The 15,616-nt window shown below is 32.0% G+C and overlaps 2 protein-coding genes across 8 annotated transcripts; one reads left to right on the top strand and one right to left on the bottom strand.

Annotated features, from left to right (window-relative positions):
* Positions 1–313: 313 nt before the first annotated feature.
* Positions 314–5,915, top strand: LOC113853780 (interactor of constitutive active ROPs 4-like). 4 transcript variants are annotated; one of them, XM_027484385.1, is made up of 5 exons: positions 314–353; positions 483–584; positions 2,660–2,736; positions 3,809–3,888; positions 4,691–5,915. In XM_027484385.1, exons 4-5 carry the CDS (start codon positions 3,875–3,877, stop codon positions 5,814–5,816), a joined length of 1,140 nt encoding a protein of 379 aa, XP_027340186.1. In that variant the 5' UTR covers positions 314–353; positions 483–584; positions 2,660–2,736; positions 3,809–3,874; the 3' UTR covers positions 5,817–5,915. The 4 variants fall into 4 exon arrangements, with proteins under 4 accessions (XP_027340186.1, XP_027340189.1, XP_027340187.1 ...); XM_027484388.1 differs by lacking the exons at positions 314–353; positions 483–584 and having other exon boundaries at positions 2,698–2,736; positions 3,806–3,888; XM_027484386.1 differs by lacking the exons at positions 314–353; positions 483–584; positions 2,660–2,736 and adding an exon at positions 3,289–3,498.
* An 808-nt stretch (positions 5,916–6,723) lies between these two features.
* On the bottom strand, positions 6,724–13,824 carry LOC113853782 (YJU2 splicing factor homolog). Of its 4 annotated transcripts, XR_003502692.1 has the most exons (12): positions 13,597–13,804; positions 12,483–12,527; positions 12,147–12,382; positions 11,910–11,991; positions 11,519–11,743; positions 10,963–11,247; positions 10,697–10,762; positions 10,306–10,359; positions 10,079–10,186; positions 7,453–7,534; positions 7,253–7,353; positions 6,762–7,141 (listed from the first exon to the last, which is right to left on the bottom strand). XR_003502692.1 is itself a non-coding variant. In XM_027484390.1 (11 exons), the coding sequence occupies exons 5-11, from the start codon at positions 11,714–11,716 to the stop codon at positions 6,954–6,956; spliced, it is 981 nt and encodes a 326-aa protein (XP_027340191.1). In that variant the 5' UTR covers positions 11,717–11,743; positions 11,910–11,991; positions 12,147–12,382; positions 12,483–12,527; positions 13,597–13,824; the 3' UTR covers positions 6,724–6,953. The 4 variants fall into 4 exon arrangements, 3 of the variants coding, with proteins under 3 accessions (XP_027340191.1, XP_027340192.1, XP_027340190.1); XM_027484390.1 differs by lacking the exon at positions 7,253–7,353 and having other exon boundaries at positions 6,724–7,141; positions 13,597–13,824; XM_027484391.1 differs by lacking the exons at positions 7,253–7,353; positions 13,597–13,804 and adding an exon at positions 12,668–12,832 and having other exon boundaries at positions 6,767–7,141.
* Positions 13,825–15,616: the final 1,792 nt, after the last annotated feature.

Raw genomic sequence — 15,616 nt, 5'->3', positions numbered from 1 at the left:
GAAGCACGCAGCGTTGGGATAAAACAAGAGGAAAATGTTAAAAAACTGAAAGTGTTTCGAATTGTGGAGAAAGTGACAAAAAGACAAGAGCTCAAGTGTAAGATACACAAGTTGGATTTCCAAGAGGGCAATGCTCATATTACACATTAATTATTTGGAATCGTTTTCCCCAAAATGACCCTTTTGTTTTGTACTCTTCCACTTCTAAAGAGTTTGAAAGTTGAAAACTCATAAATAAGCACCACCTTGTGTCACAGTTCATAACAGCTTTAATTCAAACTTTCAAACCCGTTTCTCTCTTCTCTCTTCTCTCTTCTCTCTTCTCTCTTTCACTCCTGGTTTTCTGCTTCTGGGTATCTTTTTTTTTTTTTTTTTACTTCTTATTCTTTCTTATGTTTCAAATATATATATGTGTAAACCACTTGTAAAGCCTTTCTCAACTTATTCTTTAGCCTAAGAGATTTCTCTCTACCCATTTGCAGTGAAAGTTCCCTGCTTTATCATGAGATGATTTTTCAGATCCTTCAAGTGTTAGCTCATTAACAAACACCATTGTTGTGCTTATGTAAAATATTGTTATCAAGGTAAGTGCTCCACGCTTGACTCATTATTATTTAATATCATATAACATATTCTATATATTTGCGTATATTCTCAATGTTCTTAAAATCTATAGCACGTTTTTTTTCTCATTGTCTTTGAGTCATTCTTTGCTTTCTGCAAATATAAGCAATTTTTCTCACACACATGCACACGTGTGTGGTGGGATTTTTTATTTTTTTTTGGCCCTTTAATGAGGCAATTAACCTTTTTTTACCACCAAAATTTCTAACTTTTTATTGTTGTTTTTCAGTTTGTGTTTTTTTTTTTTTTTTTTGAGTCTACTAAGCACAAAAATGAACACACATTCGGAGAATCCTCTCCATGGCATCAAGATCGTATCCCCTTAAATTGTTTCTCTGCATTGTGCAGTGAACATTGACCCTGGTCTTTTGGATGCCTTTTGTTTATGGTACTAATAATTTTTTGTAGATCAAATCATTTATTTGTATGTCTTTTAAAGAAAGTTTTTATGAGCCTAATAAATGTTACTTTGTAATCTTTAATTATTACTTTAAAGTTTGTATGATACCTATTAAATTTGAAACTGATGTAATAATTAAACAATCATTAATATTATTAATGGTCTAAAGATATGAAATTTTTTTTTCTCAAATCATGGAGAAAAGCATTTCTTATTTTCTTATGCTATCTTTTCAATATATATTATAGTGGTGTTTTTTTATTTCATTTTGGTGGATTTTGTACGGTCTCCTGTTTTGAAAGTTCGATTAAAATTTTCACCAGACGATAAAAAAAAGTTTGATTAAACTTTGTTCCATCATATTTCACGCGCATTGATGCGCGTGATTCACAAACATTTTCAAGGACATGCATTTCAACTAAAAGAATCTTCCAGTTTCACTGCTTTGTCTTATGTTATGTAGCATGAATTTCTTTTCCCTTAAAATCTATCTACCCAGCAAAGCATTAGGGAATGTTTTGGGGGAGTTTGAGAAGAAAAATAAAGGAAATGTGATTAGTATTTTGAAGTCATTGAAGGTTCTTTGGAGAGCCAAAACATCCAAACAATTTGATTTGACTGTGTACCACTCACATGGATGTTTGGTTACTTTCATTGTCTGAAATCTGAATATATGCTATCTAGAATCTAGATATTAGTTTCTTCAAAACATGTTTTTGTTGAAAGGGCATTTTCTCCTATACACATTATTCCGTTAACTTTCTGGTATCTACTGTAACTTCGGTGTAAATTCATGTAAGAGAACAAGATTTTCCATTTGATGACATGAATTTCTTGAAAGGTTATCATGCACAGGAGCAAAAGCTTTGGTGGAGTAACACTAGATTAATATCTGAATTCCTTAAAAGAAGATCTTGCTTAGAACACAAGATTTAAAATGTACGAATGTTTTTGAGAAATATTTATGTTATACGCATGTTGCATAACTTTTTATACCTTGCGTAAGATAATAATTTGTCATAACAATTCACCTTTTTAACTGCATTGATTCGAAAAAAAGTTGTAGTTGATCACATTATATTTTAAGGCTAAAGGCAAATGATCTTTCACTTGTGATATAAATTCACTACTACACTACAAGGATTTGAGTCTCTCTCCTCATGTGTATCTGCATCCACTAAAGGGTGGTGGTGCCTTTCCCTTTTATAATGTGGGGTCTTGATAGGTTTGGTTTCCTAAAAGGGAGAGACAATTTCAGAAAGGATATTCTACCATCTGATTATCATTTTCATTTGTTAAGTGTCATTTGAAGCAACGAAAAAATATAAAAAATAAAAGAGATAAACAAAAGATAATTTCCTAATAACTGTGGGCTCCAACATTATTTTTTTTTCTCGTTTGTGATGGTCAATCACCACAATTTTCAAAATGACACTAGATCTTGATACTAATTTCCTTCAATTATTGTTTTACCTACTCCTATCTACTAAAATGCCCCTTAACCTACACTTTAATCAACAAGTTACATGGACTGAGTAACTTATCCAGCTAGTGATTTTTCTTAACAAGTTACAATTTTTCGTGTTTCTTGTGATGTTAGCTACTTGATGAACTAACCTTTGATGCTGCTATTAGGCTCATAATTGCTAAGCTGCTGATTCAAAAAAGAGGCACATGAACAAACTACTTTAGACTACAATTCAGAAGGCAAGGTAAAAAGCATTGATATGACTACTATTGGAGTTGTACCTCTGTCAACACCACTATACAACCACTTGAATGCATGGTGGGGCCTAGTGCAATTAATGAGAAAGTGAAATAGTTACTAATATGCAAGCAGTATCAGGTTGCTTATATAAATGGGGTCACATAAATTCTTTTTTCCTTTATTGGGGTGATTGTTTTGTATTTACTCTTAGGGTTTTAAACTCTTGGACCATTGTCTGTATTAGGTTGCATTTACTCCTTATAGGACCGTCTGAGTAAAACATGCAGCATTTACAGCACTTACTCCCTTTTAAACAAAGCAAAAAGCACTCAATAAAGTAGGCTCTGACTCTGCATGCTTTCTTGAACTTGGGGTGGTATTAAAGGCCTACTTTTATAGCATGTCATTTTTTGAACACAGGATCAGTGTGTGTTGTGGGGTTTCTTTATTCGCTTTTTTTCTCGATTTTTCAGAAAGGATCATCTACCTTTCTAGTTTCTTGTGGAATATAATTTATGGTATCTTGGGTTTAAATCAATTGGCTTTTAGTTTAATAGTCACGGTTGTAGTGAGTTGGCTCCTTTATGATATATGATATAATGTGGGTTCAAGGCCATAAATAGACATAGCCATTGATGTTTTTCCTTTGTTCTTCTATCTTTACCTAATTATGATTTGGAGGTTGAGGCTCGATGGGGGAATATAAAAGCCTAACTGCGATTAACTTGAAAGTGCTCCATTTGCTTCATAGAGTGCTCTAAAGAGGGTCAGTGAAATCTCTAAGAATGTTCTCATTCTCATTTTTCTTCTCTTAAAAATAAGTTGTAGCGTACAAACTTACCAAAAGAGTTCCATACTCCTACGCACCCCTTTTGTTTTGAATTTATAAACGGTGCATTCTTTGTCTTGTGCCATTTATGTTATCTGTATAAGCAGGTTGTGCCCATGAGCATTGATTTTTATTTTTTTTAAATATATATTATGCTATGTATACTGTATCTTCACGTTTCTAGTGTTGCTAGATTGGATGGATTTCACTTGGTCATACAGTTTATTCATTTGAATTTGTTTAGCAGGTGAGACTCTTTTAGCTAACAAATCCTTCAAAGTGTTTTATCATTTGCTATCTTCAATCATATCAAATGCCAAGATCAAGGTATGATAACCTTATCCATTGGTAGTATAATACTCTACTGCTTCCATATACTAGTTTCTCTATACCTAATTATCTATATTGTCTGATTGCTAATAAACTTCATTTTATTAATTCTTTCTGTTTTTGTTGTTCATCAACCAACCAATGCATATCATGCTTAGTTCTGCTTATAGGTATATCTGTTGCATATAAGAAATTGTGGATTCGTCAAGTGCATATTTTCAGTTGGTTTTTCCCTGGTTTGAATTTTATTCACCTATCCACACTTTATAGATTTAACTCTCCCCATCTCCTCTAATGAAAAGGGAAAAAAAATCCTTATGATGAATGGAAATATATCATGTCTCTGATGTCTGTTAAGGATGGAAAATACATTTGAGGCAGCACTTATCAGCTTATGTTTTAGGTTAAATTGGTTATTACTAATATGAGCCTCTTTGATCAAGATGTTGGAACTTGGAAGTGTGATTCTTGATATTGAGAAATTCCGAAGGAACATGTTGGTGCCATGTTAGATAAAATTATTCTTTAGTTTCTGATCTAACAACCCAAGTTTTTAAATTCAATTAGTTTTTCAACAATATCCAAGTATGATTAATATAAGGATGACAGTTCAGATCACCACTATGGAAACTGTTGAAACACATGATTTCTGCTTTTTCTGTCTACTTGTTCTTTTTGTATGCAATGCCATTATTTGATCTCTATGCTGTTAATCATGTTATGAAATATTTATTGGAAATTGAGTTATTATTATAACACAATTATATATAGTTTTTTATGATGCACTGTTTTCAAGTAGGGGATCTGATTTGCCTCAACGGCAATCTCCACGAGGAGCACATCAAACTCGGACATCAAGTTCTGACTCTGATCCATTGCATCATCGACCAATTGCTGATCGAAGTCCAAAACTAGGAGACCGGCGTTCCCCAAGAGGTACTCAATCTGAGACACTTAATCAGAAGAAGCTAGGAACTCGCATTGCAGATTTGGAATCTCAGCTTGGTCAAGCACAAGAAGAGTTGAAAGTTTTGAAGGACCAGCTAGCTTCTGCCGAGGCCGCAAAGAAAGAAGCTCAAGATGAACTAGTGAAGAAAGCCGTGCAATCAGTAGTGCCAGTGGTAGAGAAGTTCCAACAAGGTAAGTGCACTTCCAAGCATGCTCAAGAACCTAATAAAACTGAAGCCAAACCCCAAGATATTATACCTGATGACAACCAACAAGAGACTGATGTGTTTGAAGTTCCAATTGAAAAGTCGGCAATTGAATTCAGCAAACCCACTGATCAATCAGAGAAGGAAGCTCAACCATTTGAAGACTCAAATGCACAAGCAACATCAAAGCCAGAGAAGCCTAATGTGGATGAAATGAGACTCAAGGATGATGAAATTGCACTGCTGAAGTCAAATTTGGAAGAGAAAGGGAAGGAGTTGGAGTGTATAAGCAATGAAAAAGAGAATATGAAGAATCAACTGAATGAAGCAGTTTCAAAAGTATCGGCCGCTGAAACCAAGGAAGAAGGAATGAACTTGCAGTTGAAGCAACTGAGAGAAGAGTTGGAGGCTAGTAAAACCAATGCAGACAAGTTGAATGAGAAGTTGAAATCCGTCGAAGCAGAAAAGGAGGGGTTGGAGTCAGAGATGAAGAAGCTAAGGGTGCAAACTGAGCAATGGAGAAAAGCAGCAGATGCTGCAGCTGCAGTGCTGGCTGGGGGTGTGGATATGAGTGGAAGGATTCCTGAAAGGTGTGGTTCTATGGATAAACACTTTGGTGGCACATTTGAGACACCTGCTGTTAGGTACAATGGTTATGTTGGCTCTCCTGGTATGGCTGATGACTTGGATGATGGTTATGGAGGTGGAAAGAGGAAGGGTTCTGGGATTAGAATGTTTGGTGATTTATGGAAAAAGAAGGGTCAAAAGTGATTTATGCATTATATTCAGTGAGTGAATTCGTACAAGTACTTTTAACTAAACTAAATGTTTTGATGGTAGCAGAAACCAGCTAAAACAGTTGCTTACTGTTTTGCATCTTTCTGCTATCATGTTTAGTCATATTTTGTATTGTTAAGGCCCTTAAGCGTGTAGTGTTACTGTCGCATCATTTGTGCATGGTAGGGATGTGAACTTTTTGAAACATGATTTATATATATTCCCTTCTCCGGCACTGAGATGAAGGCACTTTTTCTTGTGTAATATATACTTCGTTTTATGTTTGACTTGCTATGTTTTTAAAATAACGTTAACATCAAGGATATGTGCATTTGTCTGTGAGCAACTTTATGTTGAGGTAGAGTAGATTAGTGTGTCAAATTGTATAGTTCTCAATGTTTTGTAGAAGCAAAGCTATTTATGAACAACGAAGTCAATGTGTAGAAAAGCGAATGAGAGATTCGTAATGCGATAAAAGTTTGGGGAAGTGAGTTTGAAAGACTTGTCTAATTGTGTCACTTAGGTAAGACTATTTACTGATGTGGTAATACCTTCCTGTATAATGGTAAATTATTCTTTAGCAACAAAGATACCTCTCTTTTTTTGGGTTTCACGAAACCATTTTGTCAACTTCCAAAAGTTCTCATTGCTTAAACAAGACGATCATGCTCCTGAACTTAATTTATCTAGGGATTGCATGAGTATAAGCTGTGCGATAATTTCGATTTATATCACTTCAAATCCGTGTTTGAACTGCTTTTATACTCGATGTATAATTCACTTCTGAACACTTAATAGTAAAAATCAGAGCTAATATGCAACAATAATCCTACGGCCTGCATGTGGCGTGATTTAACACTCGAAATTATGGAAACGAGGAATTGAGGAGTAAGCCGATATAGCAGCACATTAAACAAAGTTATGCTCTATTTTCAAATAAAATAAACCACGCAATTTATGCTCCTTTTCTTCCTTTCTTTCTTCCTGCTCTTAAACAAGCTATTGAAGGGAATTTCAAATATCTATTCTGCGTCTGTACAGTCATAATACCCATTCCATCGCAAGTACAATTTACAATCCAACGGGAGCAACTGTTAAACGAAAATAGTCATTCCGTAATATCTATGAATACTAATCCTCATCATCACTTCCGTAGTTTTGACACACAGATTGTAGTCCACTAGTAGGAGTGGTTTTATTATCTTCCTCTTTCTTCTTTTCTTCTGGTTCTTCAAGACTTTTAACATCAGACATCACTGGTTTCTTAATTACGGAAATCCTCACTAAAGAATTAAGCTTTCCACCACCATGTGAATTTTCTGCAAAACAACAGATGTTATAACATGTTACATTCCCAAATTGATAATATTATTAAATATCTTCTCCAAGAAAAATATAAAATAAGTAAATCAATCAAACTATATCCATACTTGAATCATAACAGACAATGCATGTGTATGTAAATGGTGAGCTATCCCACCCAATAACAATATCTGCTCTCCTCATGTTAATCATCTTTCAATAGAAATTACTTCACAGCAATAACATCACTTAATATTCAAGTGTAAATAATTTATTAATGAACTTCAGTGTATCTAGTTCATAAACACATTAAAAAATGTGCACATACCTTGTTTGCCAGAATTATCCAAATTGGCTTTGGTCAGAGCGTCAGTTGGTTTGGCTGGAAGATTTTCAGAAATTTTTTGCTTCTGCAGACAAATACAAACATAAGCGTGACATCTTAAATGAATGAAAAATCAGGCACCTTAAGAAAAGCTTAATAGAAACAAACTATATATTTTTTGAAACATTTGATTATCTTTGCATATACAACAAATTTCTTCCATACTTCACATTTTATAAGTCCAGGTAATGTAAACAAATAAAAAATATAAGAGGCTTTTGGTTTGAGAAAAGGTTGTGTTTACACTTCTAATTATATAAATCATCGTTTCGGCATTTCCTATACAAATCTCTAAAGATAGTAAACAAAATGAAAATAAGGTGACAGTTTTATAAATAAAAGTAAAACATTTTTTTCAAATCAAATGGTCCCTAAACATCCTTTAAATTTATTTTTTGTAAGCAAAGAATTTACAAATAAAGAGAAAGATATAAAAATAAATGAAAAAGACAAAAATAAAATATGAAGAAACATGCAACAAGGCATGCCAGCATCTCTCTGTACATCTAACAAAGGAGCCCCCTTAACAGACCAATAGCAAAACACCACAAAGAAAGCACTCCTTTGTTTTATAACAGAAGACGGAAACAAAAGTATTTTTCACAAGTCTTTCAAGTTTAACTTCATTTTCTAGCACTCAAGAAAGGAAAAAAAACAAAAAACAAAAGTAAGCACTCTTTTTCATGCTGTAGGCATGGTTGAACTTAAAATGCAACTTACTCCTATTTAACATCCTCCATGTTAGTTAAAAAAAAAAAATACAAAACTTCAAATGTCTTTTTTATTTTTTAAAATCTCAAAATGTGTCATCTTCTTCCAACATGACGTGCTCAAGTTAATAGAAGATGTGATCATCTAGAAATAGAACATAAGTCATTTAACAGTGGTACAACTTATAGCACAAGGCATGCCCAAGTTTAATATAACCATGCTCAAGTTTACTAGTCTTTTTGGCCTTAAACTTTTAAAGGTCATACGTTTTGTACAAAATTTCAACCAAATTAATCTAGAATTGAGAACATAAATTGTCCAACGGTGGTGCCACATACACACTAGTATAAAAAGGACATTCTATAACAACTTTCAACATCAATTAATTTTTAAATGATACGATGTATCAATTAAATCTTAATTAATAGAGGTCATCACCTTTAATATCCTATTATTACACAATAAAGTGACAGAAAAGAATCAAACAAGAATACAAAAGATTAGAAAAAATGGGCAAAACATTGAAATTTTGAAAAAAAAATTTATCCAAACTTCTTTCGGATATTCGGTTGTGAATAGATCTCAAAAAGTTATGTGAAATAAACATATAATTTCGTTTATTTTGTTTTGGAACAAAAAAGGGATACAAGAGTGTTTTTCATAAGTCTTTCAAGTTTAACTTCATTTTTTGGCACTTACGAAAGAGAAAAAACAAAAGTAAGCACTCTTTTTTATGTAGGCATGGTTGATCTTCAAATACAACTTACTCTTATTTACATCCTCCAGGTTTTGTAAAAATAAAAAATAAAATGGTCCAACGCCCACACTAGTATCAAAAAGACATCTATTACAACTTTCAACATTAATTAATTTTTTATGATAAAAAAAATACATTAATTAAATCTTATTTAATATGAAGTCATCACTTTTAATATCTTATTACACAATAAAGCGGCAGAAAAGAATCAAACCAAAATACAAAAAGTTAGAAAAAATGGGCAAAATGTTAGAATTTTCGGGAAAAAAAGTTATTCAAACCTCTCTTTCAGATGTATGATTGAATAGATCTCAAAAAGCTATATGAAATAAATATATAATTTACATATAAACACATTCATGTTAACATAAATTGCAAACATGCCCCAACTTAAATTCTATTCAATGATTAGCACAACCATACTCATCACAAACACGATCATGCTACTACATATGTAGCAAAAGGGTGATGCGACTTATGTGCAAATTACAAGTTACCACACCCTAGTGCGGCTTATGTTAGAGCACGCCATGCTCTTTACATGCCCCGTACTTGTGCATAAGTCATTGCAAGATAATACAACTTATGTACAAATTACAAGTCACCCCACTATTGTGCAACTTTATTAGGAAAAAAGGGACATTTCGAGATTTTAAAGAAACAGGACATATTTGATGTTTTGTATTTATTTTATTTTATTTCTAAAAAAATTCCTCATTTTATCCCCTGCCCAATATTAACAATTGGCTGCTTGACAGAATCTAAAAAGAAATTTTCATCAGAGCATGCCGTTGGTTATATTTTTTTATTTTTTAAATATAGTGAAATCAAATTCATAGAGAAGAACAGCTGGTTTAGAAAGAGAGTCAAGAAATAAAGAAATGACACAGGACAGGGGAGACTGAAAACAGGATATAAGAAGGTTAAGAAAAATATAAGATTCAAGTTTAAAGATCACAAATTTCAACAGATCACAGAATGGGATGAAAATAATCAGAAGTGAGGTGCTGAATAATGATGCTGATTTAGTTAATTAGGCCACCAAGATATTAAAGAAAAATCTTTTAGTACAAACATATACACATGCACAAGACATTATACCTTTGGATTATAATCGGCTGTTTCACCATGTCCATTTGAAAGCTGATCCAATTGCTCCTCAGTTTCAATATCTTCATCCCGAATTCTTCTGACATAACCTTCTGAATTCTGTTAAAGATCATACAAAGCAAACCATATAGATTAATTTCAAAAGGAAGGAAATAGATTGACAGTAAAAGTAACTAGAAGTAAGGAGGAGAACTAGAGTATAGGATAATAATACTTACATGAAAGACTACTGATTTTATCAGTGCTTCATCTTCTTCTTCCAGCCTTTTCTCCTGAAAGAATTAAATAAAACAGTTATTTTTCTTGTTATGAAGGCTATCTTTTCCTTTATTATTATCATTTCAACAACCTTAAACATTGGATAAAAAACATGGAGTAGTAAATTTTGAATCAGCTTGTTGCCTCGGCTTAAATTTTCTACTATTACAAATATTTTGTTTAATAATGAATCCTCACAAAACCAAGGAATGGATAACAATAAATTACATTTCAAACAAAGTTTAAAGTTTCAAAAAGTACATATACCTTTTGTAATCAACAATTAACCCTTGCTTCAAACAGAAAATTCTTGTACAAAACAAATATATCATATACCAAGTTTCATAATACCTTGTCAGCTGTGGTGCGTTGCAAGGCCTCCAGCATTTCATCAACAGTGACAGTTGCATGCCTAGACTGGAAAATGAAAGCTTCATGTTAGCAATTACCATAGACAGACTTCAAATTTATGCACAAACATAATTATTACTTATTAGAACAAATGACCCAAACTATTAATGTCATTTTTACATTATGTTATAAAGCCAACATTCCTTTATGCACAGGCATCAAATTTAATACATCATTATATGAATTGCAGTCAAAAGAGTGAGTACCTTCATTGACTTCATCTCATCCAATGCAGCAAGGATGTCCATCTCCCTTTTAGAATCCAGGGTTCTATTCTCCAACGATTTCATTGCATCTCCCATCTCTTCAGCCTCCCTCTTCTGCTTCATTTTATCAGCTTCTTCATCTTCTGCACGCCAAGGTTCAAAATTCCTGGTTGCACCAGATTCAACGACATAATCTGAATTCTGTGGATCAGTCTTCATGGTAAGCTCAGCCGAGCACTTGGTGCATTTAAAGTAGAATCTGAATATTTGAATTCCCAGATATGTCTGCAAAAAAAGAATTATACAAAAATTCAATCTCAATGTCATAATTGAAACCAAATTACACATAGAGCAAGAAGCAATTATGAACCTCCTAGTTCTAAGAATATTTTAAATGCCGACAAACAACCAAATCATCAAATTGAAGGTACCGAATACAAAAATTCCCAAAAAGACAAGCATTAGCATGCCTTTTAAAACATATCAAATTACACTGAAATAAAGGTGCTAAATATCAAAAAAATTGAAATTGAACTTGTATCAATAATAATTAAACCTCGCCAATAACATCCTCCTTTCTGGAGTTGAACTTGGTGCCTTTGTAGATGTAGTTACCACAAGTGTTGCATCGAATGCTCATGGGAAGCATCATGCGGACCTTGATCTGCTGGTTCTTGGGCCTTCTTGCTCTGGGAAGCTTGGAGGGATCAAAGTCAGGTGGGTAATACTTGTTCAGCACCTTCCTCTCACCCATCTTTCTTCTTCAAATTCAAATTTCTTCCTGCACTCACCAAAAAGTTATCAATCTTGGATAGCAATATCAAAGGCATGGTATTATATTGTAAGCGATTGAGATTAAAAAGAAAAGCAACATAATTATGAGTTAAGAGAAGAGATCCAGAAAGCGGACAAAAAACTGTAAGGAGCCATGAAAATGAATGTGTTACCTTAAAAGAGTTACACTTGTCGAGCGATTAACTCCGGAAACTAAGGTAACCGAAAGAGAAAAGAAGAAGATTTTTCAATTTCCTGCAGGAAATGAGACAGCAAAGAGAAATCAGATAAGTTTAGCCAGCAGAAATGAAAATCAAAACTGAATTAACTGATGCGGCGAAGACTTCAAGGTTGTGATGAGAATCAATTATTTAGTTGTAATTTTGATGAAGTACATTAGTTTCTCTCACCTAAATCTGGTTCTGTTAAAACTCACGTCCCACGTTGTAAGAAAACTGGGAAAGTGTCCGGATTTCAGTTCTGAAGCTTTCAAAATGCAAATCTACTTGTGAAACTCAACTAATAATGACATTTCAGTGCTTCTATCCACGATGATAGCTATTAACGCCAGGAAACGACGATGGTCTATGTAATCTAGAACTACCAGACAGTTCCAAAATCCTTCTATTTCTCAAGAGAAATGTATCTGCAAAAGCCCAGAAAACCACGAATAACTTAGCAAAGAGGCCAAAAATGAAACAATGAACGAAGGAAATCTTCAGAACAGAATTCACTCGAAAATTTACAATGAAATTCCGACAGGCTCCAGCAACTACCCTTCGAACGTGCATCTGAAAACAAAAATGAGACAAAACAATTTAGGGGAAAAAAATCGAATTCGATGTAAAAAAAAGCTTATCTCTTATCGGGGCCAAAAAGAAAAACAAAAAAGAAGAATTAGAATTTGAGGCTTTCTTTCTAAATGTTAGACCTCATTCTATCTGGAGAAGTATCAGATCCTCAACATTAAAGTTTCAGTTATCACAATTAGTCTTGTAAATTGCGGAGCAGAGAGTTGTGGAAGATAATGGAGAAGAAGAAGAAGAAGAAGAAAGAGGAGGGTAGAAGAGGAAGCAGGTTCTTGTTGCGATAGAACGAAATGGAGTGTTTCCATTGAAGGTGTTTATATACATCTTGTACTACACTCCTTTGCGCCAAGGCTGTCAAAAAGCCCAATTGGCCCAGCCCTAACCCTAGTCCATGTGGGTTAGGGTCAAAAAGCCCCATAAATGAAAAGCGGTCAACATTTGCATCATCTTATATGGTAAATTAGTATAAAATTATAAAATTAGTATAAAATGATCATATTATATGGTAAATAGAGGAACAAAGTCGGATTTGCATCATCAGGTCCCAATAAACAGATCAAATAGCACTCAATTGATAAACAGAAACAAAGTCGGATTTGCAATTTGTTTCTCTACTCTGCAGTAAATTGCAGCATTTCTCAACAGCACTCAATCCAAACCTTTATAAGGCAGAGGTTCAACCACATAATACCCAGCAACTTCAACCTTTCTAGTAAGTGCATCATCTACGAAGATTATAAATCTACATATAATCTGTCGTACTATATATACAGTATAAAACACGTTTCTTTAATGAACTATATCTCGCTAATTCGTTTGTACTATTCACAAAAAGAAGAAAATTTTCATCAAATCTATATACGATCAAAACAAAGTCGGATTTGCATTATCAGGTCCCAAAAAACAGATCAAATTCCATGAAAGAGGGTCTATTTTTTTTTTTCAATAAAAAGACGCATTACTTAAAATTTGAAAGTGCCGTAACATATAACTTAAATAATGAGCAAGAAGTAGAAAATATACATAAAGGGAATTGAGAATTAGCACACACCTTAGATTAATTAACAAAAGTCCAAAGAAGAAACCCTAGGAGCAAAGGAATTCGCAGATTTCAAGTTCTGATCAGAGGAGAGGGGTGTGGAAGAAGCAGATAGAGAGAGAGAGAGGACGAGTGAGGTAGAGCAAAACGAACGAAGGCGTTGCGTCGTTTCTGCTCTCTCTCTTTGTCGTCCAAAAAGTTGATGATTTCTTCTGTGTCTATATTTGCATTAACTTGTTTACTCTAATATTCTTCGTAAGTAGCGTAATATTCATGGTTTGACTAATTCATAATTTTTTATTATAAATTGTTTTTTACTATACAAAAGTCGTTTGTTATATAATTTGAGAGATGCCCCCCTCAATAATCGGTATATAATAGATTTTATCTTTTTAAATTTATTAAAAAAATTAATCTAAGTAATTATCATAAGTTAATTATTTTAGTTTTTTAAAATTATAGATATTATTAATTTTAAATTTTAAATTATTAAAAATTTAAATTTTTTCACATCAACTCAATTTAAATAATTCAAGAAAAATAATGAGGACTACTTAATGATGGATATTTTAACATTTTGATATAATCTTTTTAGAAAAATACAAAATCACCTCGTATTGATATAAAATTGCATTACTTCGTAATATGTGTAATTGTTTAAGTAACATGTAATAAAATAATCTATATCTAACAATTTTAGAGATTACTTTTTATATAATTTTAGAAATTAAATTAATAAGTGGTTATAATTTTAAGAAATAAAAAATTGATTTCTCATAATTTTATATCATAAAATTTACTTTAATAAATCTTCACATTTTATTCAAATATTTGAGGAATTTATGATAAATTTATTATATTAAATAATTTTAAAATTTCATAAAATTTTGATAGAATTTGAAGAATATTTTTAAGATGGGATATTAGGATTTAAAGAAGAAAATTTTCATTTTTTTTAATATTTTAACTAAAATTTGATGTTTGGACATATCTATGTAATTTGAAAATGTTTAAAATAATTTAAATATTTCAATTTATTGACATTTTAAGTAAAAATAATTATTATTTTAAGTATTTTAAGCACAAAATGGATAAAGAGTAGGAAGTTAGCAAATTTTTCTTCAATTTAGACAGAAGTACATAATACAATGATATTTAATTTGTCTTGCAAAATAAGTGTATGAGTGTGACAGAAAAAACAACATATGAAAGGGTATTTTTGAGTTGAATTAAATTAATTTTATATTTAAATATTCATTTCAATTCATTTTTTATATAAAAAAAGACTAGAGTATTAAATGAGAAATTGCAGATAAATTACCAAACAAAAATAGTTAATCATAAGAAAAATAAATTGAACAGTCTAATAAACACTTATTTTGGTGCAACTATTAACATAAAAGTTAGTTTTTATAAACACATAAATGAGACTAGTTGGCAAATTTTGAAGCATATATGTGATAGATAGGAGAACAATCATGAATAAATTGAAATGACACTAAGACAATCAAAATAACAAATGATTTAGGGGCATGTGAACATCTTAAGCAATGGTAAAACCTCAATATATGGCAATCAATTATAGAAGAAAATTATTCTTTACTTGTATACAACCAAAGAAAACATTAATTTATCTATGAAGTTACAACAAATATTTTCAAAATATCCTTAAAAATTTAATGTTATTATCTCATCTCAAGAAACTCACTAAAGAGAACCAGAAGAATTTTGAAATAACAATGCTTAAATTTCAGATGAGTATGATGAACATTAGTCAAAATTTTTATATAAAAAATTATTTGTACTAGATAGACAAAAAATTATTCCTATTTCTCCAAATGACTCCCAAAGAGACAATAAACAAATAATAATGATAATCTAAAAACTTAAGTAATCAAAGTTGAAGATCCATTAAAAACATAAAGAGGAGTTTACTAAACTAATTAAAAGTCTCCCAAATGTGCCTAGCAAAATTATAATTACAAAGATAATGTAAAACATTTTATTAATAACTATGAGATGTACCATAAAT

This window comes from Abrus precatorius, unplaced genomic scaffold (assembly GCF_003935025.1).
Source record: "Abrus precatorius isolate BTA unplaced genomic scaffold, Abrus_2018 Scaffold11, whole genome shotgun sequence".
NCBI classification, from domain to species: Eukaryota; Viridiplantae; Streptophyta; class Magnoliopsida; order Fabales; family Fabaceae; genus Abrus; species Abrus precatorius.
The sequence above is the reverse complement of the archived record's forward strand: the minus strand, read 5'-3'. Positions and strand labels throughout refer to the sequence as shown.